At 35.8% G+C, this 22,691-nt stretch overlaps 4 protein-coding genes across 7 annotated transcripts; 2 read left to right on the forward strand and 2 right to left on the reverse strand.

The window, feature by feature from the left end:
• Positions 1-242: 242 nt before the first annotated feature.
• LOC129578686 (uncharacterized) lies at positions 243-3,385 on the reverse strand. Its single transcript, XM_055467612.1, has 2 exons — positions 1,805-3,385; positions 243-1,725 (listed from the first exon to the last, which is right to left on the reverse strand). The coding sequence occupies exon 2, from the start codon at positions 1,715-1,717 to the stop codon at positions 353-355; it is 1,365 nt and encodes a 454-aa protein (XP_055323587.1). The 5' UTR covers positions 1,718-1,725; positions 1,805-3,385; the 3' UTR covers positions 243-352.
• A 58-nt stretch (positions 3,386-3,443) lies between these two features.
• LOC129578676 (uncharacterized) lies at positions 3,444-12,781 on the reverse strand. 2 transcript variants are annotated; one of them, XM_055467596.1, is made up of 18 exons: positions 12,051-12,246; positions 11,724-11,972; positions 11,134-11,656; positions 10,823-11,062; positions 10,392-10,737; positions 9,694-10,322; positions 9,379-9,618; positions 8,951-9,296; positions 8,214-8,887; positions 7,884-8,123; positions 7,460-7,817; positions 6,214-7,373; positions 5,796-6,141; positions 5,503-5,675; positions 5,242-5,316; positions 4,916-5,149; positions 4,524-4,854; positions 3,444-4,439 (listed from the first exon to the last, which is right to left on the reverse strand). In XM_055467596.1, exons 1-18 carry the CDS (start codon positions 12,057-12,059, stop codon positions 4,271-4,273), a joined length of 6,342 nt encoding a protein of 2,113 aa, XP_055323571.1. In that variant the 5' UTR covers positions 12,060-12,246; the 3' UTR covers positions 3,444-4,270. The 2 variants fall into 2 exon arrangements, with proteins under 2 accessions (XP_055323571.1, XP_055323563.1); XM_055467588.1 differs by having other exon boundaries at positions 5,242-5,675; positions 12,051-12,781.
• Positions 12,559-18,429, forward strand: LOC129578687 (cell division protein ZipA-like). Of its 3 annotated transcripts, XM_055467637.1 has the most exons (8): positions 12,559-14,105; positions 14,194-14,790; positions 14,892-14,950; positions 15,046-15,111; positions 15,190-15,219; positions 15,293-15,605; positions 17,049-17,682; positions 17,780-18,429. In XM_055467637.1, the coding sequence occupies exons 1-4, from the start codon at positions 14,100-14,102 to the stop codon at positions 15,062-15,064; spliced, it is 681 nt and encodes a 226-aa protein (XP_055323612.1). In that variant the 5' UTR covers positions 12,559-14,099; the 3' UTR covers positions 15,065-15,111; positions 15,190-15,219; positions 15,293-15,605; positions 17,049-17,682; positions 17,780-18,429. The 3 variants fall into 3 exon arrangements, with proteins under 3 accessions (XP_055323612.1, XP_055323623.1, XP_055323601.1); XM_055467648.1 differs by lacking the exons at positions 17,049-17,682; positions 17,780-18,429 and having other exon boundaries at positions 14,194-14,284; positions 14,396-14,790; positions 15,293-15,820; XM_055467626.1 differs by lacking the exons at positions 12,559-14,105; positions 14,194-14,790; positions 14,892-14,950; ... (1 more) ...; positions 15,190-15,219; positions 15,293-15,605 and adding an exon at positions 16,791-16,845.
• A 1,750-nt stretch (positions 18,430-20,179) lies between these two features.
• LOC129578693 (uncharacterized) lies at positions 20,180-21,173 on the forward strand. The gene is made up of 3 exons (XM_055467664.1): positions 20,180-20,249; positions 20,540-20,792; positions 20,864-21,173. The coding sequence occupies exons 1-3, from the start codon at positions 20,238-20,240 to the stop codon at positions 20,977-20,979; spliced, it is 381 nt and encodes a 126-aa protein (XP_055323639.1). The 5' UTR covers positions 20,180-20,237; the 3' UTR covers positions 20,980-21,173.
• Positions 21,174-22,691: the final 1,518 nt, after the last annotated feature.

Consider the following 22,691-nt stretch of genomic DNA (forward strand, 5'->3'; position numbering starts at 1 on the left):
TTAGCCAGTTTTAGTTGTGTACCACACTGTACCACTACATACAGTTACTTACAACTGAGTGACACTTAGTCATTTTATTTGCACACGGTATATTTAAAACTCTCCAGTCCAAATAGTAACTAAAGGAATGGAAGAGTAGAAGATAGTATGGAATGAAATATTCACATCATCCAAAAATGCGATACCATTTGTATACGTGCCTTTTGAATACCTAAAGTAAAACAACTTGAAATTAGTTCGTATTATGCTATAATATGTATGTTTATTGTCTTTTGTTATATTGTTTTTATCATCATAATAAAAATGAAAATTAACTTAGAAAAAGAGGAAAACTATGAAAAAAAAATTCCAATTAATTGAAAAACCTGCGGAAATCTTGAAGTGGCAATTTTTTTATGTTTTTACGTTTTAACATGACCGGTAACCAATCTAATGAATAAATATACCTACTTTTGGTGTATTTTAAGGACCAGTCAGTGCTTAGACACTTTTGTAGATATGTATATTCGGAATCTTCGGAAAATCCAAACTCAAAAACCGTAAGTTGTTTGAATATAGTCATAACACGCTGAACCTTAGAAATTGAAATGGGACAAAAAGCTAACACTTCGAATTCAACCAAAAATGGAAAGTTTTTTGTGATTATTCCATGATTTTCTATGAGTGAGTTTACAGCATCGGGCGTACACATCCGTAGTATTAGTGTTTCTATTGATTGAATTTTCGGAAACAAACCATCAAAATATTCGATCGGTTTATCCTCCATCCAAATATCCATTGTTTCCAGCTGAACAAATGAGATTGGATTAACAAAATTATCTGGCCAAGGTCCCCGAAGCGACAAGTGCTTTAAATTGTTTAAATGTAGCAATTTACCATTGAAATTCGAAATAAATATGTCAAACCAATTCACTTCGAGATACTCAAGGTTTTGTAGGTTTTCACTTAAAGCTTGAAACATATTCATGTCCATTATCTTTTGATATAAGTTGAGTTTTTTTAGCTGTGGATTTTTACGAATAATATCTATGTACACCTCTGCACATGTTGATGACCAATCAGATCCGCAATGAGTTATTTCTAAATGTTCCAATTGCTGAAAATGATTTGCAATGCATCCACTATGAACGAATTGAGAACATTCTGCCGATATTTCTAGTATTTGCACCGCTGGGAACAACCGAACAAGACAATCTTTTGTAATATTAATTGCATCAAAGTCCCCAAGTGCACATAAATTAGCGTTGATTTGATCTTTAACATTAAATCTCAGCTCGGTTACCTTGGCAAATGGTTTCTTAAGCGTAAAAAATTCAAACTGATTGTCAAAAGTAAAATAGAATTTGTTCAAAGTTGCACTGCAGTATTCTTGAATATAACCAATCAAATTGCAATAGTTCTCATTATTTTCATTGTAATCATCGGGTGCGGATTCCAAATGCAGAACTCCAGATACCAGATGTCCAAAGCAACGGAGCAGCCGAAAACTAGATCTTACGTTATAGAAGATATATTCTGGACGCGTCGGACCTGAGCCAGACTCAAAATTCCATCCAGGCAACAGCGACACCGTTTTTTCACTGTATTTTCGATCATAAACGAAACGGGCAGCATGGCGTAATCTCGTGTTTGAATCTGCGGCACTCATGAGGTCATCGATTTCCAAGTGTTCCAATATTCCTTCGATACAATCGATGTTCAAATCGGTGAGTTTCATGATGATATCTGTTGAAGGATGACAACAGTTGAATTAAAAATAATTCGTTGAATTTAATCACTTGTTTAGTTCGAAATCTAAACTTACTTGAATATTTAACAAAGGATTTTATGTTGAATTGCGTTCAGATTCAGAAAATGTCTAATGCTCAAACTTGTACTGATGCTGTTTCTGTTCTATCGAACTGAGAGCTAACGTGCAACTGATTCTATCGATCGATTGGTCACTTGCCACGACTGCTTCGAAATGGAAAGGAAAGGAAAAGAGCAAATAAATGGAGTGCAAAGGACATGTCATTAGGACATTCATAAACAATGAGCAATTAAGCATGCCAGACAATGTTCCTAATTGAAGCAAAGATTTGGTTTCTCATTATGCTGCAGTTAAATGAAAACGTCGAAAGAGCAAATGACACGAAATAGGAGAGAGTGAGATTATTTTTCATCTAATGACTTTGCTTATGTATTCGAAAATTTCCAGTGCCATACTAAACAGAAGAGAACAGATTGAAATATGAGAAATATCATCATCACACATGAAAAGTAATAACATTGAATTTGTGAAATATTTGTTTTAGACACGAATGGTTTCTATCGTTTCAAATGAATATGAATGACTTTATAAGACGAATTCCATTTTTTTCGTATTCTAATCTTCCGAAGCGATAATTTACTCGTCATTGATTTTCTAATATTTTAGTTTTAAATCTGATTTCATTCAAATCCATCACATTCAACATGCACTTGATAAATTATTTTAAAAACGTCAAAGAAGAAATTTGCAAAAAAAAATCATGCTAAAAATATCAATTTGCGCTTACAAAATACATAGTTCAATTGTATTCGAATGAAAAGATTAAAAAAGTATAAAAATATTTTTGAATCAAGCACATTTTGTGTCGAACAGAAGGATAGTATTTCAAACTTCACTTCGTGGAAGAATTAAACAAAAAATTACGGTTGTATATATTTATGAGAAAATATTTCAGGTATTTTTAGGTTCAGCTTATCTATGAAGGTTTGTATGGAAACAATCGCAAAAGGTAATTAGGGAAATACTTCAGAATACAGTCAAATGACTAAATGGCGTTGGCCTCGAACGTTTGTTCGTTCGCTCGACATTTATTTTGTTCGATATTCGGTCCGAACAAAAAAAAGTTACATTAGAAAATTCAATGTACAAAATGTTGTTCAAAAACCATTTTAATACCATTGTTTTCTTATCGAATTCTCTGCGGCAATCCATTGTCTAAGAACAAACTATATTATAAAACAAATGGCCTTTTTTCGGTAAATTGCTATAACGATAAATAGATTTCTTAAAATTCAAAACTTATATCGAATACGAAATTATTCTTTTGTAAAAATAGATTTCCTTCTCACATAGGCTGCTAACTATGAACAAACCAGTTGACGAAAGGCAAAAAAAAAAACAAATAATAAAATCAAGCTGCTCAATTTGATTTAAAAAATCTTTTTTGATATATTTAATTGAACTATTTCTTTGTTCAAGTTGCACACATACAACTGTTTGTTATATACGCTTTGTACTCCGTTTGGGCTGACGGCACTCCGTTGATCAAGAATCAATATCGTTCAGCCAAATCTCTGGAGCCATGGCGAATGGCCAGCGCGTCGGATAAAATGTATGATTTGACTTTGGTTTCACTTTAATGAGTATTAAAAAAAACAAAAGAATGAAGTTCAATAGTCAAACAAAGTGATGATTCAACATGAACGGTTTTAAAACTTCCTAAAGATTTTATTTACATTCAATGAACAATGTTTATTCCTCAATTAGAGGCATATATGGGCAGTCTTTAACACATTGCCTCCAAGTCTTCACCATACTCCGAGCATGTATATATGGAGTTTCAATACATTACATTTGGTACGGGCGTCTAACTCCATCTACGGATTTTTCCAGTAGTTGTGAATCGAGTAGATATATATAACGATTTCAACTATTTTTGGGCGAAATTATCTCAAAAATATACAAAAATGAGTTATTTGTTATGCGAACGCTCAAACGGCTACCGGAAATGCACGCGCAAATACATGCACTCGAGTGTATTGTAAATTTGTCATCTAGTAACCATTGCATGTCTACTGAATCAGTGCGTACATTAACAGTAGTCGTTTGAGCGTTCGCATGACATATAACTCATTTTAGCATACTTTTGAGATAATTTCGCCCAAAAATAGTTGAAACCGCAACTCAATAGAACACAACTGCTAGAAAAATCCGTAGATGGAGTTAGACGTTTCAAATACGTCATGTTCTCGTTATGGTCTTCACAAGGAATGTTTTTTCAGCAAAGGTTCAATAACTTGGTGTTTAGTTGATTTTATCTTCATTTTTCCGTACATCTAAGAAAAAATTAGTGTAGCTCTATGATCACAGATGTAATCACTTCATTTGTTTAACAAAAATATTAACTCTTATAGAAAATGTATGATATTTGTATGTGAAAAAAATGCCAAATGACTGCAGGTAAATTTGTGATAGAAATGAATAAATAAATGTTGGATCACGATAAAAATTGGCTGGTAATCATGTGGATGGTGCATTTTTCGTGAATGTTTGGCACAAGGACTGGAAGTTTTCTGCTGCTTCTTTCGATATCTCGGCTGTAATGTTCACATCAAGTCGAACCAGATCTTGTGTATACATGATGCAATTGGTCCAATTTTCTGGTGATGCTTCGATGCCTTTGCGCAATCTAAATAATTGAAAAAAAAATCGTTAGTAATTATTTTAACTTGTATCTAGAAAAAACTCATGAAATTGTCCAGAAAAGAAGAACCTTTGTTGAATCTCTGTGAAATGCTTCTGCTCGGATTGGATCCGTCTTTCTTGCCATCGGCCGATATGTGCGCTAATTACATGGTTCCACATTTGATAGCTATTTCCATACAAAGCAAAAAATTCCTTCGGAATCATTTTGAAACTCGTAATGCTTGAACTCGAACTTGGGCCAGATTTGAAAAAATCACAAACTTTCGGAAGTTTGTGATTCATTTGGAGAAAGAATAACGCGAACACGCTTATTATGTACGTATTAAATTTGAATTTAGCAATGCCCAACTCGTTCAAAACATTCTGCCACGCTCTTATGTATGTGATTAGGAAACGATCTGAAAATAGAGCATTTTTATTTCGATTCGATTTCAAACATAAAGACTGAGATTTACTCACACATTGGCTCCTTGTTGATATATCGGCTGATTATTTCTGACGATTCAACGATGGTGCGATCGCTGTCAAATAATATGGAACATTGGATTCCAGTTTTTATGTGAATCATGTGAATCTGTCGCTTTAGAACTCGATCTGCACTCACTTTGACTATTTGCTTAAAGTGTCGAGTGATGTCAGAGGTATCGAGTTTGAAAAAGAACCGCTGGCTAACCTCTTTTGGCCGTTCACCGTCTGAAAACAAAAAATCATCAAGAAATTTATGGTTTTTGTTAAGTGCCTATGTGCTTTTTAGCTCCTGAAAAATAGAGAATCATCAAACGTACGAGTATTGACCAATAAATTGAAATCGGTATTTGATCCTCTGATGCCATAATAACTGGAACCCAACACATGAATCTCTAGAGAAGTGTTAAACTTGTGAATATAGTTCGTTAGAATGATGGTAATTTCAGCTTCAGAACGTCGCCGAAATTCTAAAAACGATGGCTGAGTCATGACAGCCATTTCTTTTTCGATTAAGCTGGATATTGTTGCTCTCTGCTTCAGGTTTACCGTCCCACAAATTGGATTGTCTGTTAAATTACCTTCATCCAACTTTGGTACATGAGAAGAGAACATTTGACACAATTTCACGAAGTTATTCGCATCCTCATTTGAAATTTCAGCTGTAATATTCACTTCTGGCGAAACAATGTCTTCCACCCACATTACACAATCCGTCCAATTCGCTGGATTATTTGCGATGCCATCTCGTAATCTGCAAGCGAACAAAATAGTTATTTAAATTATGACCCATCTAGCAAACTGTTTACAAATTAAAATTTGAAATGGGAAATCAATTGAGCGATTATTAACTTGATTAAACTGTGAAACTGACCGTTTTTGTTCTGGCGTGAAATTCTTCTGTCCTTCCTGTAATCTCTTTTCTTGCCATCTGCCAACGTTCAAGCTGATCAAGTGAGTCGATTCGTATGTGTGACCATAAAACTTGAAGAAATCCATGATTACTTCATTGAGACTTCGATCCGATAATAATGCGGCCTTATCCGATAACTTGGATTGTAGACCATTGATAGTTGGAAATCTGTGTTTCAATTGAAGATAAAAAATCACCAACACCGATATGATATATCCATTGAATTGTAAGCTGGGTAATCCCTTTTGTGTAGCGATATCATTCAAGACATTTATCAAGGCCTTCACGTAAGCAATCAGATCTTTACCTGAAAAACCGAAGTTGCATTCAGAAAAAATCTTTTTATAACAAGCAAAACAAAACCTCAAAAAACACTTACAAATCGGACTTAGTGTCATGTAATTGTGAATGATTTGTGATGAACTCTTCATTCGTGTATTCTCGCCAAAGTGCAAAATACACGGAATTCGTGACTTTTTGTGAAGAATTTTCAATTGGCTACCTTGCACACGATTCGCTTCGATTTTCTCCAAAAGTTCAAATTCGCTGCTGAGTCGGCTTGAGTTTTTGAATGAATTTTCGAACTTCTGCAGTAATGCGTCAGGTGTAAGCTTCCGGATTTCCTTTGGACGAAACATGTGCACTTCTAATCGGTCTAAAAGCCCAACAAAATTCGACTCCTTCACACCAGATACTGCTAAAATATTGAAATTGGTGCTTGATCCACCAAAAAAGCCATATGTAGCCGAGCCAAATGCCGCTATTGCCGCTGTTGAGTCGATCGTGAAGAAATAATATGATAAATTTTTAATAATCTCTTGCTCATCGCGAGTTCGGTCTTCTGAGCGTGACAAAATATTCATCATTTCTGCTTTGGCCAATTTGGACAGGTAATCGGTTTTGGTTACATTTTCCAAGATTTTGGACTTTGATGGCTGAGTAATGCCATTTTTTGCTAAATTTTCAATATCTACAATTGCAGTTTGCATGTTTTGCAATGAAAATGCGGTTGAATCATTGGCTCTGCTACTGTGTGCTTTCCCCGATATCGCACTATCCAAACTCAAGGTAGAACCACTGACTTTTTTGCCTTCTTGAAGTGGCGACCCATATGCAAACGTACGAAATGGAGATATTCCTCTTAACGCATTGATGGCATTTTCACACTTTCTTGAAGTAGATGGCTTTGGGCTCACATCTCTTGCTTGATTTTCAGCATTTTTAATCGCAGATCTTAAGCTTTCTAATGAAATTGTCGCCGGATCATTGTGTTTGCTGGAAGCAGCACCCATTGAAGTCAAATTGTTGACACTCAAATTAGGTCGATTAGTTTCTTGAGGCGACCGCATCTTCGACAAATATTCATCAATTATCTTTTTATGTGAACGGGTAGACAATACTTGGCACAACTTTTTGAAATTGTTTACTTCCTTCTCGGGAATTTCAGCGGTTACATTTGTTCCGGGATATTTGATATCTTGCACGGACATGGTGCAATTTTTCCAATTGACGGCATTTGTTTTAATGCCATCACGTAAACTGAAATTAAATGAAAATTTTAAGATATCATATATTGTCCAAGTCTATCAAAGGTAGAATGGGCTAGAAGTGAAAAAAAGTCCAACCTTTTTTGCTCAGGTGTAAAGATAGATTGATGAGGTTGCAAACGTTTCTCTTGCCAACGCTCAATGTTTACACTTATTAATTGGTTATTAGTTTCATATCGGTTTGCGTAGAATTTGAAAAACCCGCCAACGGCTTGTATCAGAAGATTTCTCTCAATATTTGGCACCACATTGATGCATTTGGATGTTGTCAATGCCACATCCTTGATTTGCGGAAAACCGTGATCCATTTGCAAGTAGAATATCACGAGAACCGAAATAATATACGTATTGAACTGAAAGGCAACCTTTCCTTGCTCTGCAGCAACATCATTCAATACGTTCTGCCAAGATCTGATGCAAGCGATCAAATGATAACCTGCCGGAAAGCATAAATCATCCACTTAGAGTAATATTTCATTCACAAAGAATTAAATTCACTTACAAAGCGGCGCATGATTGATACAATCACGAATGGTTTGATTTGGTTGGGATAGTTCGAAATCGCCGCTGAATTGTACCCAACACAAAACACCAGACGATTTATGAAGCAGTTGAAGTCGTTTCTTCTGCACACGAGTGCTACCCAGGCTATCAAAGATTTCAAACTCCTCCTGGGCACCGGGCGTCTTCATTACTTTTTCGAAATTGTGCTGTAGCACCGCTGGATTTTGTTTTGATCCACCTTGGGCGATAAAGAATACCATTGTCAAAAGAAATTGTTTTGAATATTTTGTAACAATCAACCGATGATTGGATTAGATTGTATGCTTACCTGCATTGACCAGAATATTGAAATTGGTGCTTCGTCCACCAAAGCCATACGTTGAAGATCCAAATGAAATGAGCTTCAATGTGGATTCCGTATTTTTCAAATAGGGCGCAATTATTTTGATTATATCTGCTTCATTTCGAGTCCTTGTTTTTGTCCGAGATACCAGATCAATCATCTCGGCTGCAACGGCCACAGACACTCTATCAGTTTTGATCACATCTTCCAGTTTGGTCAAATTTGAAAGAACCGAGGTAACAATTTGGTTACTTAAGCTATTTGCTCGAGTAGCACTCTGATTACGATTGCTACTGACCGAATTGAGCGAGCAAGCTGATTTCAATTCAATGACTTTGAATTGGTTTAATGCCACTTGAACTATGTCACATCCATTTAGATTTTGTTGCGATGATTTTCGACTCTCTTTTGTGCTGTTTACACTCAAATTGGAACCATTAGCTTGGCCAGTCGCTTGAAGTAGCAATAGCTTCGACACATATTCATCAATTGTGCTTTTATGCGAAAAAGTGGTCAAAATTTGGCATAAATTCTTAAAGTGGTACGCTTCTTTCTCGCGAATTTCAGCCGCTACATTTATGGCAGATGACTTGATGTCTTCCACGTAAATTGTACAATTTTCCCAGTTGCCAGGGTTTGCATCGATGGCGTCGCGTAGCCTAAAGTGCATTAAGTTGAAAATCAATATTCAGAACAATTCATATGTAAATTCGTATACTAACCTCTTTTGCTCGGGCGTGTGTCTTGTTTGTTGACTATCCAATATTCGCTTTTGAAATCGCCCAATATTAATACTAATCAAATCTTTTGCCACCTCGTATTTCTTTCCGTAAAAATTGAAAAACTCCACAACGGTTTTCTTAAGGAAATCTTTACCAATCTTTGGCGGAACATCAATGGTTTGACTATTCGACGAAGATAATTCGTTGGGTTTTGGAAAATTGTGGTTCACTTGTAGAAAGAATATCACGAGTATGGAAATGAGATACGTGTTGAAGTGGATGATCTCGGTTCCTTGTTGAGCAAAGGCATTTTGAAGACTTTTGACGTAAGCGATCAAGTGATAACCTGTCGAAAAGTAACAATTACATTATAATCATATAGTTCATTGTCCGCTTCACGCGTTCAAGGCGCGCTAAAATGCACTTACAGATTGGACCATGGTTTATATAGTCACGAATGATTTGTGAAGAATCGGCCAATTCACAATCAAATCCGAATTGCAACCAACATAAAACACCAGACTTTTTGTGTCGCAATTGCAATCTACGCTTTTGGGCACGGTTGCCGGCAATAATGTCCAAGATCTCAAAGTCGTTTTGAACAGAAAACGTTTTCAAATCTTTTTGGAATGCATTGAATAAAGTGATTGGACTTTTATCTGAACCAGCTAGAAGAAACCAAAATTTAAGCCGCATTCTTAGACAGAATTTGAAAGTATATTATATGATCTATGCCGACTGACCTGCATTGGCTAATATATTGAAATTGGTGCTTGATCCACCGAACCCATATGTTGACGATCCAAACGGCACGAGTTGGACTTTTGAGTCAAATGCGTTGAGATAACCGATGAGAGTGTTCAAAATGAGTGCCTCATTATGAATCCGTGCTTTTGTTCGTGATACGAAATCAATCATTTTGGCCGCTAAGGCTACAGACACACTACTTGTGTTGAGCAAATCATCCAGTTTTACCGAATTTGACAGCACTGAAGGTACAGTTTGCAGGCTATTTGCTCGAGCAACATTTTGATTGTTACTATTGCTACTGACCGAATTGAGCGAACCTGCTGTTTTCAATTCAACGGCTTTGAACGGGTGGACATCACTATTTGTACCGTTTTTGCATTGATTCAATGTCACTTGAACTGTATCACGTCCGGCCGCTTGAAGTGGCAATAGCTTCGACACATATTCATCAATTGTGTTTCTGTACGAAAGAGTGGCCAAAATTTGGCATAACTTTTTAAAATGGTGTGCTTCTTTCTCAGCAATTTCAGCCGCTACATTAATGGCAGATGACTTGATGTCTTCCACATACATTGTACAATTTTCCCAGTTGCCAGGGTTTGCATCGATGGCGTCGCGTAAACTAAAGTGCACGAACCAAGTGTTAAAATACAACATTCAGAACAATTCAAATGTGAATTTGTATACTAACCTCTTTTGCTCGGGCGTGTGTCTTGTTTGTTGACTATCCAATTTTCGCTTTTGAAATCGCCCAATATTGATACTAATCAGATCTTTTGCCACATCGTATTTCCTTCCGTAAAAGTTGAAAAATTCCCCAACAGTTTTCTCAAGGAAATCTTTACCAGTCTTCGGCGGAACATCAATTCTTTGACTTTGCGACGAAGATAATTCCTTGGGTTTCGGAAAATTGTGGTTCACTTGCAGAAAGAATATCACGAGTATGGAAATGAGATATGTGTTAAAGTGGATGGTATCGATTCCCTGTTGAACAAGGGCATTTTGAAGACTTTTGAAGAAGGCGATCAAATGATAACCTGTCGAGAAAAAAAATTATTATCTTATCGATTATTTGGCTTTGAATTTGTCTACTGCGTTCAAGGCGCGCTAAAATGCACTTACAGATTGGACCATGGTTTATATAGTCACGAATGATTTGTGAAGAATAGACCAATTCGTTATCAAATCCAAATTGCAACCAACACAAAACACCAGACTTTTTGTGACGCAGTTGCAATTGACGTTTCTGAGCACGGTTTCCGGCAATATTGTCCAATATCTCAAAGTCGTTCTGGACAGAAGACGTTTTCAAATACTTTTCGAATGAATTTAATAAAGTGATTGGACTTCTATCTGAACCACCTGAAACCAAAATTTAAGCCGCATTCTTAGACAGAATTTGAAAGAATATTATATGATCTATGCTGACTGACCTGCATTGGCTAATATATTGAAATTGGTGCTTGATCCACCGAACCCATATGTTGATGATCCAAATGGCATGACTTGTACCTTTGAGTCAAAAACGTTGAAATGACCGATGAGAGTCTTCAAAATAAGTGCCTCATTATGGATCCGTGTTTTTGTTCGTGATACGAAATCAATCATTTCTGCTGTGATGGCTTTGGACATTTCATCAGTTTTGACTACATCTTCCAATTTTACGAAATTTGACATCGTCGAAGTGCCAGTAACCGTTTCTTGGCTATTTGTTTGGGCAAGATCTCGATTAGAATTGCTATTCATTATACTAACTGAACTGGCTGTTGTCAATTTAACGGCTTGATCACTTGGAACATCACAACTTTCATTATCTTCGGATTGAATTAATGCCGCTTGAGCTGTGTCACTTCCATTGGGAATTTGATGCGATGAGTTCAATTCGGCTTCTTTCTCTTTATGACTTTTCTTTTGCTTGTGTAATTCAAAATCCTCCAAAGTCAATGGAATTTGTTCCTGCAAACCCAGTGGTTATTCTATCAAGTGGTTTGTCATTCAACGCGACTGCAATGCATTTACTTACATGACATAAACAACAGACAATGTACCGGCGTATTTGGAATATTTCTTCGTTCAAACCAGAAATAAACTGGTTTTCATGGGCAGACGATGATTCGTGGTCTTTCATAGAGGCTTGTTGTCCCAAATTATCCACAGCCGAAATCATTTCGATCAACAATTTCGTGGTCTCATCGTCGATTTCGTTTACTTTCTCGGTGTAGGAATTCAGCTCTTTGACGAACAACGCCAATTCCAGATTGAACTTTTTGATCTGCAAAATAGAATATTGTAAAAGTATTCAAAGTGTGTTTTCCAGTTTATTTTCAAGAAATACTGTCAAAACATTTACTTTTTCCATTATTCTGTCGATGTCTTCATTGCGTTTCTTTTTGTTTGCAATAAGATTTTATTTTGATTTAGATGCTCTCAAAATGCGCACTTCACACAAATGATAGCAGTTTTGTACTGTCTACGTCATCGTCATACATCCACTCTCAATGTCAATGCTGGTGCTGAGTGAAGCGGAGCGTTAAAATACGAAAACACATTCAATTTTAAGCATACAAAACCGAAATACATAGAAAACGCAGACATATCATATCAATGCGGATGAATATGTATTCTTTCAGCTGTTCTCATTCTTAGCGACTCAACTATAGCTCTATTGTTCAATACACGCGCAGAACGGTGATTCGTTGAGCGTCAAATACACCGATTCATGTGTGTGTATTGCTCGTTATCAGCGTGTTTTGTTTATATTCAGCTTTGCCGCTATTCGTACGATTCAGACAGAAGAGCGGCAAACATACTTAAATGGGAATCCTCTTGTTGCGTTTTTCGTTGAACTAAATTTCTCTGTTTCGAGAAAGTGTCGTCGCATGCGGTGCGTTCTTATAGCTATAAGTATATCTATAGCTATTTCACTCGTACATTTCCAAGAAATTATGAACTCTCCACATTGAATGCATAAAGTGTTACAAAATAGAATCGTTACAAAACTGAAGCGCATTTTTCACTGAGAAAAAGAATCTCTTCTGTTTGTCGCGACAAAAAAAATGTCAAAATTCAATCAATAACAACATATTGTCGGTTCTCAAATGATTTTTTTTTTTCAATAAACAAATTCGAATGTGAAAAAATTAAATGTGCGTAAAATGCGATAGCTTGGTATATTGGCTGCTGTGTGTTTTCACTTTTTTTACATTTCGGAAGTGATTAAAATGCAAATGTGATGCTACTACAATCCGATGGTATAATGTGGAGATTTGTCTTCATTTTAACGACGATTAACTCAATTCGATTGAACGAAAAGAGTTGGCTGAACGAGCATCAATGATTTAAATCAATTCTTCTTTCTTTGGTCACGATGTTTTTTTTTTCACATAATTTTTTTATGGTGGCTGTTTGCAAAGGTGCTTGTTGTGCTCATTGTTGATGATGAATTTTTACGAATGCTGGTTATATTTTATGGCTTCGTCGTTTATCTCAATAGATTCTCTAGTCGTTCAATGAAGCGCTAACAAGTTTTGTTTTACTGTCAAGTAATCAATTTTGACTAATACCAGCAATTCAATATCAATTGTCTGTTCAAAGTAGGAAATCCGAACGATTGTTAAACTCAATGATTGCCTTTATGGTATTAATCAACCATTCGCACCGCTATAAAACACGCGCTATTAAATCGATAAGAGTATGCATTATGTGAACGAATAATTTAGATCTTGAGATCACATGGTTGGTTGACATTTTTTTCCCATGAGTTAATGTATACCTTTTATTTCCTTCGCTTGCATTTTCGTTCTGCGATACAGTATTTAATTTATTTAAATCGGATCAATCGGTGGGCCCTTTATGTTCTTCTTTATTCAATGTTTTTTATGGAAATTTGGTCGAGCCCATAAAATTCGTTGGTAAAATATACGATAAATTGTCTAAGAGTTGGTGCAAATTTGACCAAAGTAGCATATCGATCCAATCCCAATTCAGTTATGTGGAATGTAAATATTGTTGCGTAAATGAATTGGGCCTTATGCAATTGGTCAGTTCCTTTATTCTTTGATCGGCTGAAATAAATAATGCAGATGATCGATATACATTCGTCTGCCGGAGATAAAAATTCCATGATATGCAAACGACACACGCACTCACGCATGTATGCAGCGGTGAAATGTCAGATGAAATTTATATACAAATTGTTCGGTATAATTTGGTGAAGCATTCAACAGGTTCACATCAAATGAAATGGAAAAGTCTCGAATCTTCGGAAGGAGGGGACCAATTGCATTTCTTTTCTATATAAAAACTGGATCAACTTGACAAAAAACAGTTACAACCCATTTACTTTTCGCTGGAAACAGTACGGATTAACCGTAAAGAGCAGAAAAAAAAACTTGGAAACATGAAGGTACGAAAAAATGAATCGGTGTTCTTTCTTTGCGTAAAGTGATAATTTTTGAATCGATTTCATTTAATTTTGTGTTTTTGTACTTTAGATGGTTTGTGTACTAGCCCTGGTGGCAATTGGTTTCGCTGAGGATGTGAAAAAGGATAAACGTAGTGCGAACGATATTCACATTGGTTACGGTAATAATGGGTTGGAAGAGGAAGTCGCACATGATAAAGCTCTTTTGAATCAGTATTCTGAAATTCGAACCGGTGCACAAGTCATTGAACAACCCGTAATTGTACCCACAGCACAAACTCCAATCGTATCCGAAGCCGCTTCGATTGAACATCATGAGGTGTCGGCACACGCAGTACAATTCGCTCAAGAAGCTCTTCCATTCGTGCAGCAAGCCATTCAAGAGGCCGCTCCTATTGAACAACAAGACATTCAATACACACAAGCAGCTCTGCCAATCGCCGCTCAACAGACCAGTCCAGTTCAACAAGACGCCATTCAATACGTATCACAGCCGCCCCAGGCCATCCAATATGCATCACAACCCATTGAATACGCACCCCAACCTGTTCAGTATGCACCACAACCAATCCAATACGCTTCACAGCCTGTTCAATATGCACAAGAACAACTTCAATTTGCTCCTCAAAACGTTCAATACGCAGCAGAAGCTGTTGCTGTACAAAGTGTAAGCTTTAACCAACTTTTTGTGATAGAAATTGCAAGTGGCACTTTCAAGCCATGCTTTAATTCATATTCCCATTGATTTCTTTCAAAAATATCCTCCAGCCCAAACAGTTGAACGAACCATTTACAAAACAACTGATATTGATCGTCTGGTGCCACAAGTAAGCCAAACTTCATCTTGATTTGCAATATTTTTTGTTCAGTAATGAGATTTTTTTTTGAACAATTTTTAATGCAAATCAATGCTTTGTTTTAGCCATATCCAGTGGAAGTAGTAAAACACATTCCTCATCCAATCATTTTGGATCGACCAGTGTTTCAGGTATGAGTGTCTATGATCGCGATTTTTAAAACGAATGAATGAATGAATTCATTTAATTTCGTTATATTTTCATTACAGCCATATCCGGTAAAAGATGCCGTACCAAAGGTGAGTTGATTTATTTTACGAAGAAATTTCAATTGAATTTGAAATTAATTATTATTTAATTTTCGTCTTATAGCCATACCCAGTATATTTTAGGCAACGTCCATCATCGCAGACCGTTCATTTAACATCAAAACAAGCTCGTTATAACGGTGCTTCAAATTCATTTTCAAATTTGTTGGGTAGATCAAACAGCAGATCAGCCTATTCGTCATTGCTTAGATCACTGTTTTCCCGCAACGCATCGATGAACACAAGATATCCAAGCACTACATCACCAGAGGAGCTCGTGGCAATTGGCCAATCGTTGGGATTGATTCGGGACCAACCTGGTTTCATTGTGCGACGCATTAAACAAATCAAAAAAGATATTTAAGCACCTAAGAATAGTAAGAGATATTTATTCCATTGAAGCGAAAGAGCTAATACTTTTAGTTTACACACATTAGTTTTAAATCAATCATCACATTGTCGTTTTCATCCGTTCAAAAATTGTTGGGATTGAGACAATTTTTTTGAACAAATCAAAACCAAAGGAATCTTTTGTTTCATGTTAGAAATTTTAATTTTTATATGTAAATAAATGTTGAGTCATTAAAAGTTATCACATGACTTTGATTTTAGTCATTAGCATTGAGTTTCATCGTAAAGTGAACCAATTCTCTATCTCATAAATTAATTTACCGGTCATTACCGTTATAATGTGGATTGATCAATGTAGTGTGATAAAAGCAATTCATTTATCACAGATGTAGTTGGGAGGAATGTTATTTTGGCTTCCATTTGAAGTGACATAAATCTCCCACTTAGTTCGTCTTCTTTTCCGGCTTAGACACAAAAAAAATAATCGCACGAAACATATTTTAGATTTGAATCATCCCAAAAATTGATGAGCACACCACACGTGTTGATTAAATTACCATAAATGATATGTCGATGGATTATTTTCATTTTTATCAATCAGTTTTATTCAGATCCTTTTTTTATTGGCCTAAACTTAATTTTTTCTTGTAATTTCATTTCATTCATGTAATGTCTTGAGTCTGCTAGTCTTTGGGTTTATGTAATCGCATCACCTCGAATAGACGTTATTATTTTCTAAATGGTTTTCATTTCTTCTGAAATGCGTGTGGCAACAAGCTACACACATTTCATTCCGGTGCAAATTCGATAATTCTCTATTATTGGCTTTCTCGGGTATGCAATTTACATTTTTATACCTGTTCCATCTTTGTGTGCGCCTCATTATGTAAATGATATGAGCGAATATGACATGAACGAAGAACGAAACCAACGAACAATAGGCTTGAGCCTTTGATAAAAAAAAAATTCATAAAATTTTGATAAATTGACGGATAATTGTTGGAAATGTATACAAATTCTTTTTATGGGCAATTTATTGTAAATCAATAAATTGCATCCAAATGGATTATCATTTCATATCGCTCGGATTCGTTGCCTCGATTAGTTATGATTCATAGATTCAAATTGGATACACAGTGGGGTGAAATATTATCTTTGATATAAAAACTGTGCATCGATTCGGTCATTGATCAAATCACATTTGTCCTTCAACCAAACAGTGTAGCAGCGAAAAAAATTGAAAGTGTGAAAGAAATGAAGCTTATGGTATGAAAACTCTTACTAGAAATTGAAATTGAAAAGAAAAGTAAATTGTATATAGTTTTAGTTAAGATGCACATAGTGTATATCAGTGTCGTTTGGCCACGAAATAGTTTTTTTTACGAATCTCAGTGAAAATTGAAATCGTTTTTTCTTGGTGAAAATTGTTCAGAAAACTAACACAGTTTCTTTGTTTTTCAAACCAATAGATTGCCTGTGTCTGTGTGCCATTCCTGGCAGTAGCTTGTTCGGCCGGTAACCTGCTCAGTACTGATCATTTATCGTTGCAATCAATTTTGGCTACGCGATCCGACAGTGTTAACACAAATTACCTTCAACAATTAGTGCATCCGCCTTTAAACCCATCAGTGCAGAGTCCGGTCACAACTGTTTTCCTGCCACAAAGCGATCACATCAATGCTCAATTATCTCAACAATGGCAAGATGAAGCCAATTGGGCTGCCGCATATCAGCCTTCCTTTTCTTCGTCTGCTTCCTCTTTGTCCCATTTACCGTTGCAACATTGGACCAACGAACAATTTACTTTAGCTGCTTTGGCACACAATCCATTGACTACATCTTTGTTATCACAATACAACGATATCAATGCAAAATTCATTCCAACATTGCCAGGTGAACAGCTACATACACGTTCCATTCAATTTGCGTATGCTCCGGTGACTACTTCTTTATTGCAACAGCATGAGCATTCTAAGTACAGCCAACATTGGCCAACAGAGCAATTGCATGCACTACCATTGGAGTCACTGATACACGCCAGTCCAACGACTGTTGTAACACAACCATATGCGGTTGAGAAGCCAGTTCCGATTTTTGTTCCAGGTAATGCTTCGTATCATCGTTTTATTCTTTATTTACTTTTCAAGCTTTTTTCGTTTCCTATTTTCATAACATAATTTTCTTTGCTTTTTACCATCAGTTCCAGTCGACCATCATCACTCTGTGGCCAAACCGTATCCCGTTTATGTTCACAAACAGCCACACAACTCTTGGACACCACCGCAATTCCAATTGAAACGGCACACGACTCACCAAAATGGAAATCCGAATGGAATTATCATCCGAAAAAGAACACACCTGAAAAATTAATGACCCATTTTCATGGCCAAAATAGATTATTTTATAATTAATCCAAAACACTTGGCATGATCTTACGTGATAATCAATGAATTCATTTTGGAATCAATTCAATGTAACACCAGGTCGAATGTAACTTAGATTGATAGCGTGCTACAAATTCATAGACCGATTTTTTCATTGATTCGCAGATCGGAACGAAAAAAAATCATATTTTATTTATTCTTTTTGAAACCATTTTTAAGCGCACAAGTCTAAACAAACTTAATTGATATTTCGAGAAAAAAATTACACCGTCAAACTGTGTCTACTAACAATTTGGCAAAATTTTGAGTTTATTCAAGATAATTAATGATCATATTGATTTATGCATATTGCTCCGCATGATTTGTATTTGTTTACTAATTTATTTAAAAAAAAAAAATGAAAACAAATGTGTTGATTGAGGTGTGAAATAAAATGTCGATTTCATTTGATCAAAGCATCATCGAATGGTTTGAATTTTAATTGATTATGACAATGCGTCAAACAATCCAATGCATTAAAAATGCCAAATTCACGGAAGCACTGGTTCACATATGGAAACGGTAGCTTTCCCAAAAAACACATCCACAAAAGAGCACAAAGTAGCCACAAAACACATCTTGTCTTAAGTCGTGTGCTTTGTAGACAGACATTAGCATAATAAAACATGTTATTTCCGTGCTTTTTCTCAATATTTTTTATGAGCAAAGTCAATGGATTTTTTTGGGCGCGATTTTTTTTTGTGTTGTGAGAAAATCAGTAGCGTAGAATGATAAACTGTTGTTTATCGTGATCTTTGTTTCGCTATCAATTGCAACACTGTACGCAAATTAATTAAGTCTAGCTCCGAACTGAGTGTGCCAAATATGGAAACAGATATAATAATTTTCAACGGAATGTCATAAAAGACTGAGAGGTTTCTTTTTCGGCAGTGGGGCCAGAGATTCCTTCTTTGTTATAAAACAAAAATGCTTTCGTCGGTTTCAAGGCCACACAAGTTTATATATAAAGTAGTTCAGTTCATCGTAAAGTTCAAATTATTGTTATTTTCCAACAAGAACGGAGTCACTCAAGACGAACGAATTTACGTTGTTGATTTTTTCTTTCAAATTCAGTGAAAACATGAAGATTTTGGTACGAAAAAAATTGAAAGTGATTTAATAAAAAATCGTTTTATTGAAATGTGTCCACTCTTTACTGTTTTAAAGAAAAATGCTGATATTTTTTTGTTTTCATTTGTGCTTTAGATCGTGTGTTTCTTTGCATTGATTGCGTCTTCTTTAGCATTTTCAAGATCAGAATTCCATTCATTGCAATCGAATCATGCTCTACCAGCGGAAAAAATCAACGACGAACTGTCCAATAACGATGTATTGATCGAAAATAGAGCAAGTGAATCATCACCAAATCCATTCGAATATGCTCCAGGTATTTTGATCTTTCTTCTCCCTCGTTTTGGTTAAATTTTCGTTTTTTTGTGTATTTTAGTGCCATTGGACCGTGTTCGTGCGACTTCAAAACAATACCCCATTTTTAACCAGCCCGAAGGTTTTCACTAAGCCACGAAATATTTGCATCAAAATTTTTGGATTTTTATTGACCGTTAAAAGATTCAGTGTCAAACAATTCTTTATAATGTAGTAATAAATAATTCGATTTCCTTGTGAAACGTGTGGTTTTTATGGTTTCGTTAAGTTTTTTTTCTTCATCTCTTCAGAAAGGTAGGAAACGCAACCGAAAATTAATCCGTTCGTTAATTTTGTTCAGGTCTATAATCACAACGCGTTAGGCCAATTTGAAGCGTTATATAAGTGACATTAGCGTAAGCCAATGTACGCCTATAATGCGCTGACTATTCAACAGTTTTCGGTTTTTCTCGAAAAATAACATCTCTTCGCAAATCATTCCGAAACCGTTATAATAACACCTTGTTTTATCATTCGCAAATCACACGAATGAATGGGAATACCACGCAGAAAATGCGCTTATGCAGCATGAGAGGAAAGATGGAATGCGCAATCAAAATCATCAAAACATATTCATAATTTCATGACATTATGCTGATGAAATGTAAAAAAATTGAAATTCATTTGATTTTATTCCATCGGCGATGGCGGCGGCGGTGGGGCCGCCGTCATTTTTCATATATAAACTTGGTTCAGTTTGGCTTCAAATTTCAAATCGTTTTCACTTTTAAACAATAAAAGACGTTATCGTTTCAAATTCCAAGAGAAACATAGAGAGTAGTGAATTGTACGAATCAAAACGCTGAAAACATGAAATTTCTGGTACGAATCATAATTGTTTAGTTAAGAGTTTGAGCATCGACTTTGTTCGAAGTTCACAAAATATAAGAAAAAACTGTGTTTGAAGTTAAAAAAAGGAAAAGAAGCGATTGATTGTTTGAAAAGATCTAAAAATGATGATTAATTAAAATTTGGAAAAGTTTTTTTTTTGATTGAGTCTAAATTGACCAAAAAAGAAAAATATAAAAAACATTCTTAAAAATGGTGAAAAAAACGATTTTAAATTGTACTAGTAACAGCTGTTATTTTTGTTTTTTTTCCGGTGCTTTTAGATTTTGTGTGTGTTTGCGTTGTTCGTAACTTGCTTTGCGGGTAAATTGCGTAAGACTGATTATCATTCGGTTGGCGCAGATGAATTCGGAGCGGGCAATGCCTGGGCTGACGATGAATGGGGTGATGAAGATTGGCCGAGTGAACCGATCAAAGAATGGGAACACAAACCGTTGAAGGGATGGGAGCCCAAACCGGTCAAAAGTTGGGATGAACCACTAATTGTGGAGAAAAAAGTGCCCGTCTACGTTCGAGGTACATGTGCATTTTGGTGTTATTCCAAGCCATCATAAGACTCAAATTTAAATTTATTTATTGTTCTGTAGTGCCCGTTGAACATGTGCGAACGGTCATTAAACATCATCCCGTGTATATCAAAGAGAAAAACTCACCAAGTATTATTATCAGAAAAATAACGCATTACAATAATCATCATCATTAGGAACGGTCAAATACGGAAGAAATCGAAACACATATGATTGTTAGTCAGAAATTGAAAGTGGACCGAAATACGGGACAATATATTATTCTACAGATCTGTCGATGAGAATCGGCCTGGCGCAGACGATCAGTTTCGCAAGAGAGAAGAAAAATTATGCAAACAATGGACGGCGAGTGAAGTATAGTAAATTACATATATGGTCTACGGTGAAAGGCACCGAAAGAGATAATGAAAGACTTCTTGATCTGAAATCACTTTCAATATGAAAAATCTTCATGTGAATCCACTCAAAATGTTTCTAAAAAGACACAAAATAGTACCAAAAAGTTATGAAATTTTTAAAAATAAGATCATTTCTTGGATATTTATGAATAGAACTAAATTTTATTTCAATAAAATTGTACAAAAAACTGTGCGAAAGCGCCGGGAAAATTGATTCTTTTATTCTTCTGGATGATATGAACGAATTGCATCAACTCAAGGTCTGTACAAGAAAAATTCTTCTCCACGCTTATGCACCTGATATATTTCTTATTTAACACTCGTATACAGTTTCTGTTAGTGCAAATCGCACTAGTCATTCATGCGAATCCATATGAAGATACGTGAAAACCACTGACAAAACTACTCAATTGACATATCAGTGGCTCGTAACAGATTGTGAATTTGTAACAATTTCCATACACTTTCTGTGAATCGTGTGTGAGTTATGCGAATGGAAATTATACCAATCTTACTGCATCGCGACAACAAATCAGCCCCGCGAATATGTCGAATTGCGACAGCACGTGTTGTTAAATCGTAGTTTAACGTGGATTTTATCGGTTTCTGTCTTGAAAAAATGTTTTTTTTCTTCAGATTTTGACCGAAGATAAGTATTTAATCGATTAATAAACCCGGAGCTGTATGAATGCATTGTGTAGGTAGTATTTTTCACCTTCTTTGTAAACAATAGGCATTCACTGAATGCATTAACGACCGAATAATTAAGATAGACCAAACAAATCCAGCAACAATTGTTAAAATAATACCACTGACATCTTATATTTGAATGTGGCGATGAGAAGCCTGCGAGCATTGCTATCCGAAATTCACCCGCGTATACACCTATATAGCCAAACGCTTTCATCAAAAACAAAGTAGCGAATGGGTTTCATTGTGCGTATTTAAATAGATGTGATTTGTAGATGTTCGCTCAGCATCGACGATGACAACAACAAATGTTGTCATCAGTGGGACCGAAAACCAAATGAGTAGTTCGGAGCGAAAATGTAATACAGAAAAGTTGCGCGGAAAAATGTCGATGATGAATGAGCGGCAAAGGGAAAGCTATATCGTATACTGTATAGTAAACTTTTTTTAAACTCTTTCAATTTGACATTTTTCCGCGCAACTTTTCTGTGTTACATTCGAGGGGCTTATGTGTCATCCGAGAGATTCGCGAGTCAGTGAAAAATGTATGGGAATTTTATATGGAGTTTCGCGAGTCCACGAGTCTGTGCTTTATCTAAAATGATTCGAATCTCCATACAAAATTTACATACTGACTTGTGCTGACTTGTGCAACTTTGCCCTGATTCGCACGGACTCGTATAACACATAAGCCCCTAGATTAAATTTTCGCTCCAAACTACTCAAATGTCTTGCGATCTATATTTATTCAAATTTTTTGGATGGTGAGTAAATATTTTCTGATTCAATTGAGCAGACGA

Source organism: Sitodiplosis mosellana, unplaced genomic scaffold (assembly GCF_009176505.1).
Source record: "Sitodiplosis mosellana isolate CC-2019 unplaced genomic scaffold, AAFC_SMos_1.0 Smas_scaffold_1, whole genome shotgun sequence".
In the NCBI taxonomy this organism is placed as follows: domain Eukaryota; kingdom Metazoa; phylum Arthropoda; class Insecta; order Diptera; family Cecidomyiidae; genus Sitodiplosis; species Sitodiplosis mosellana.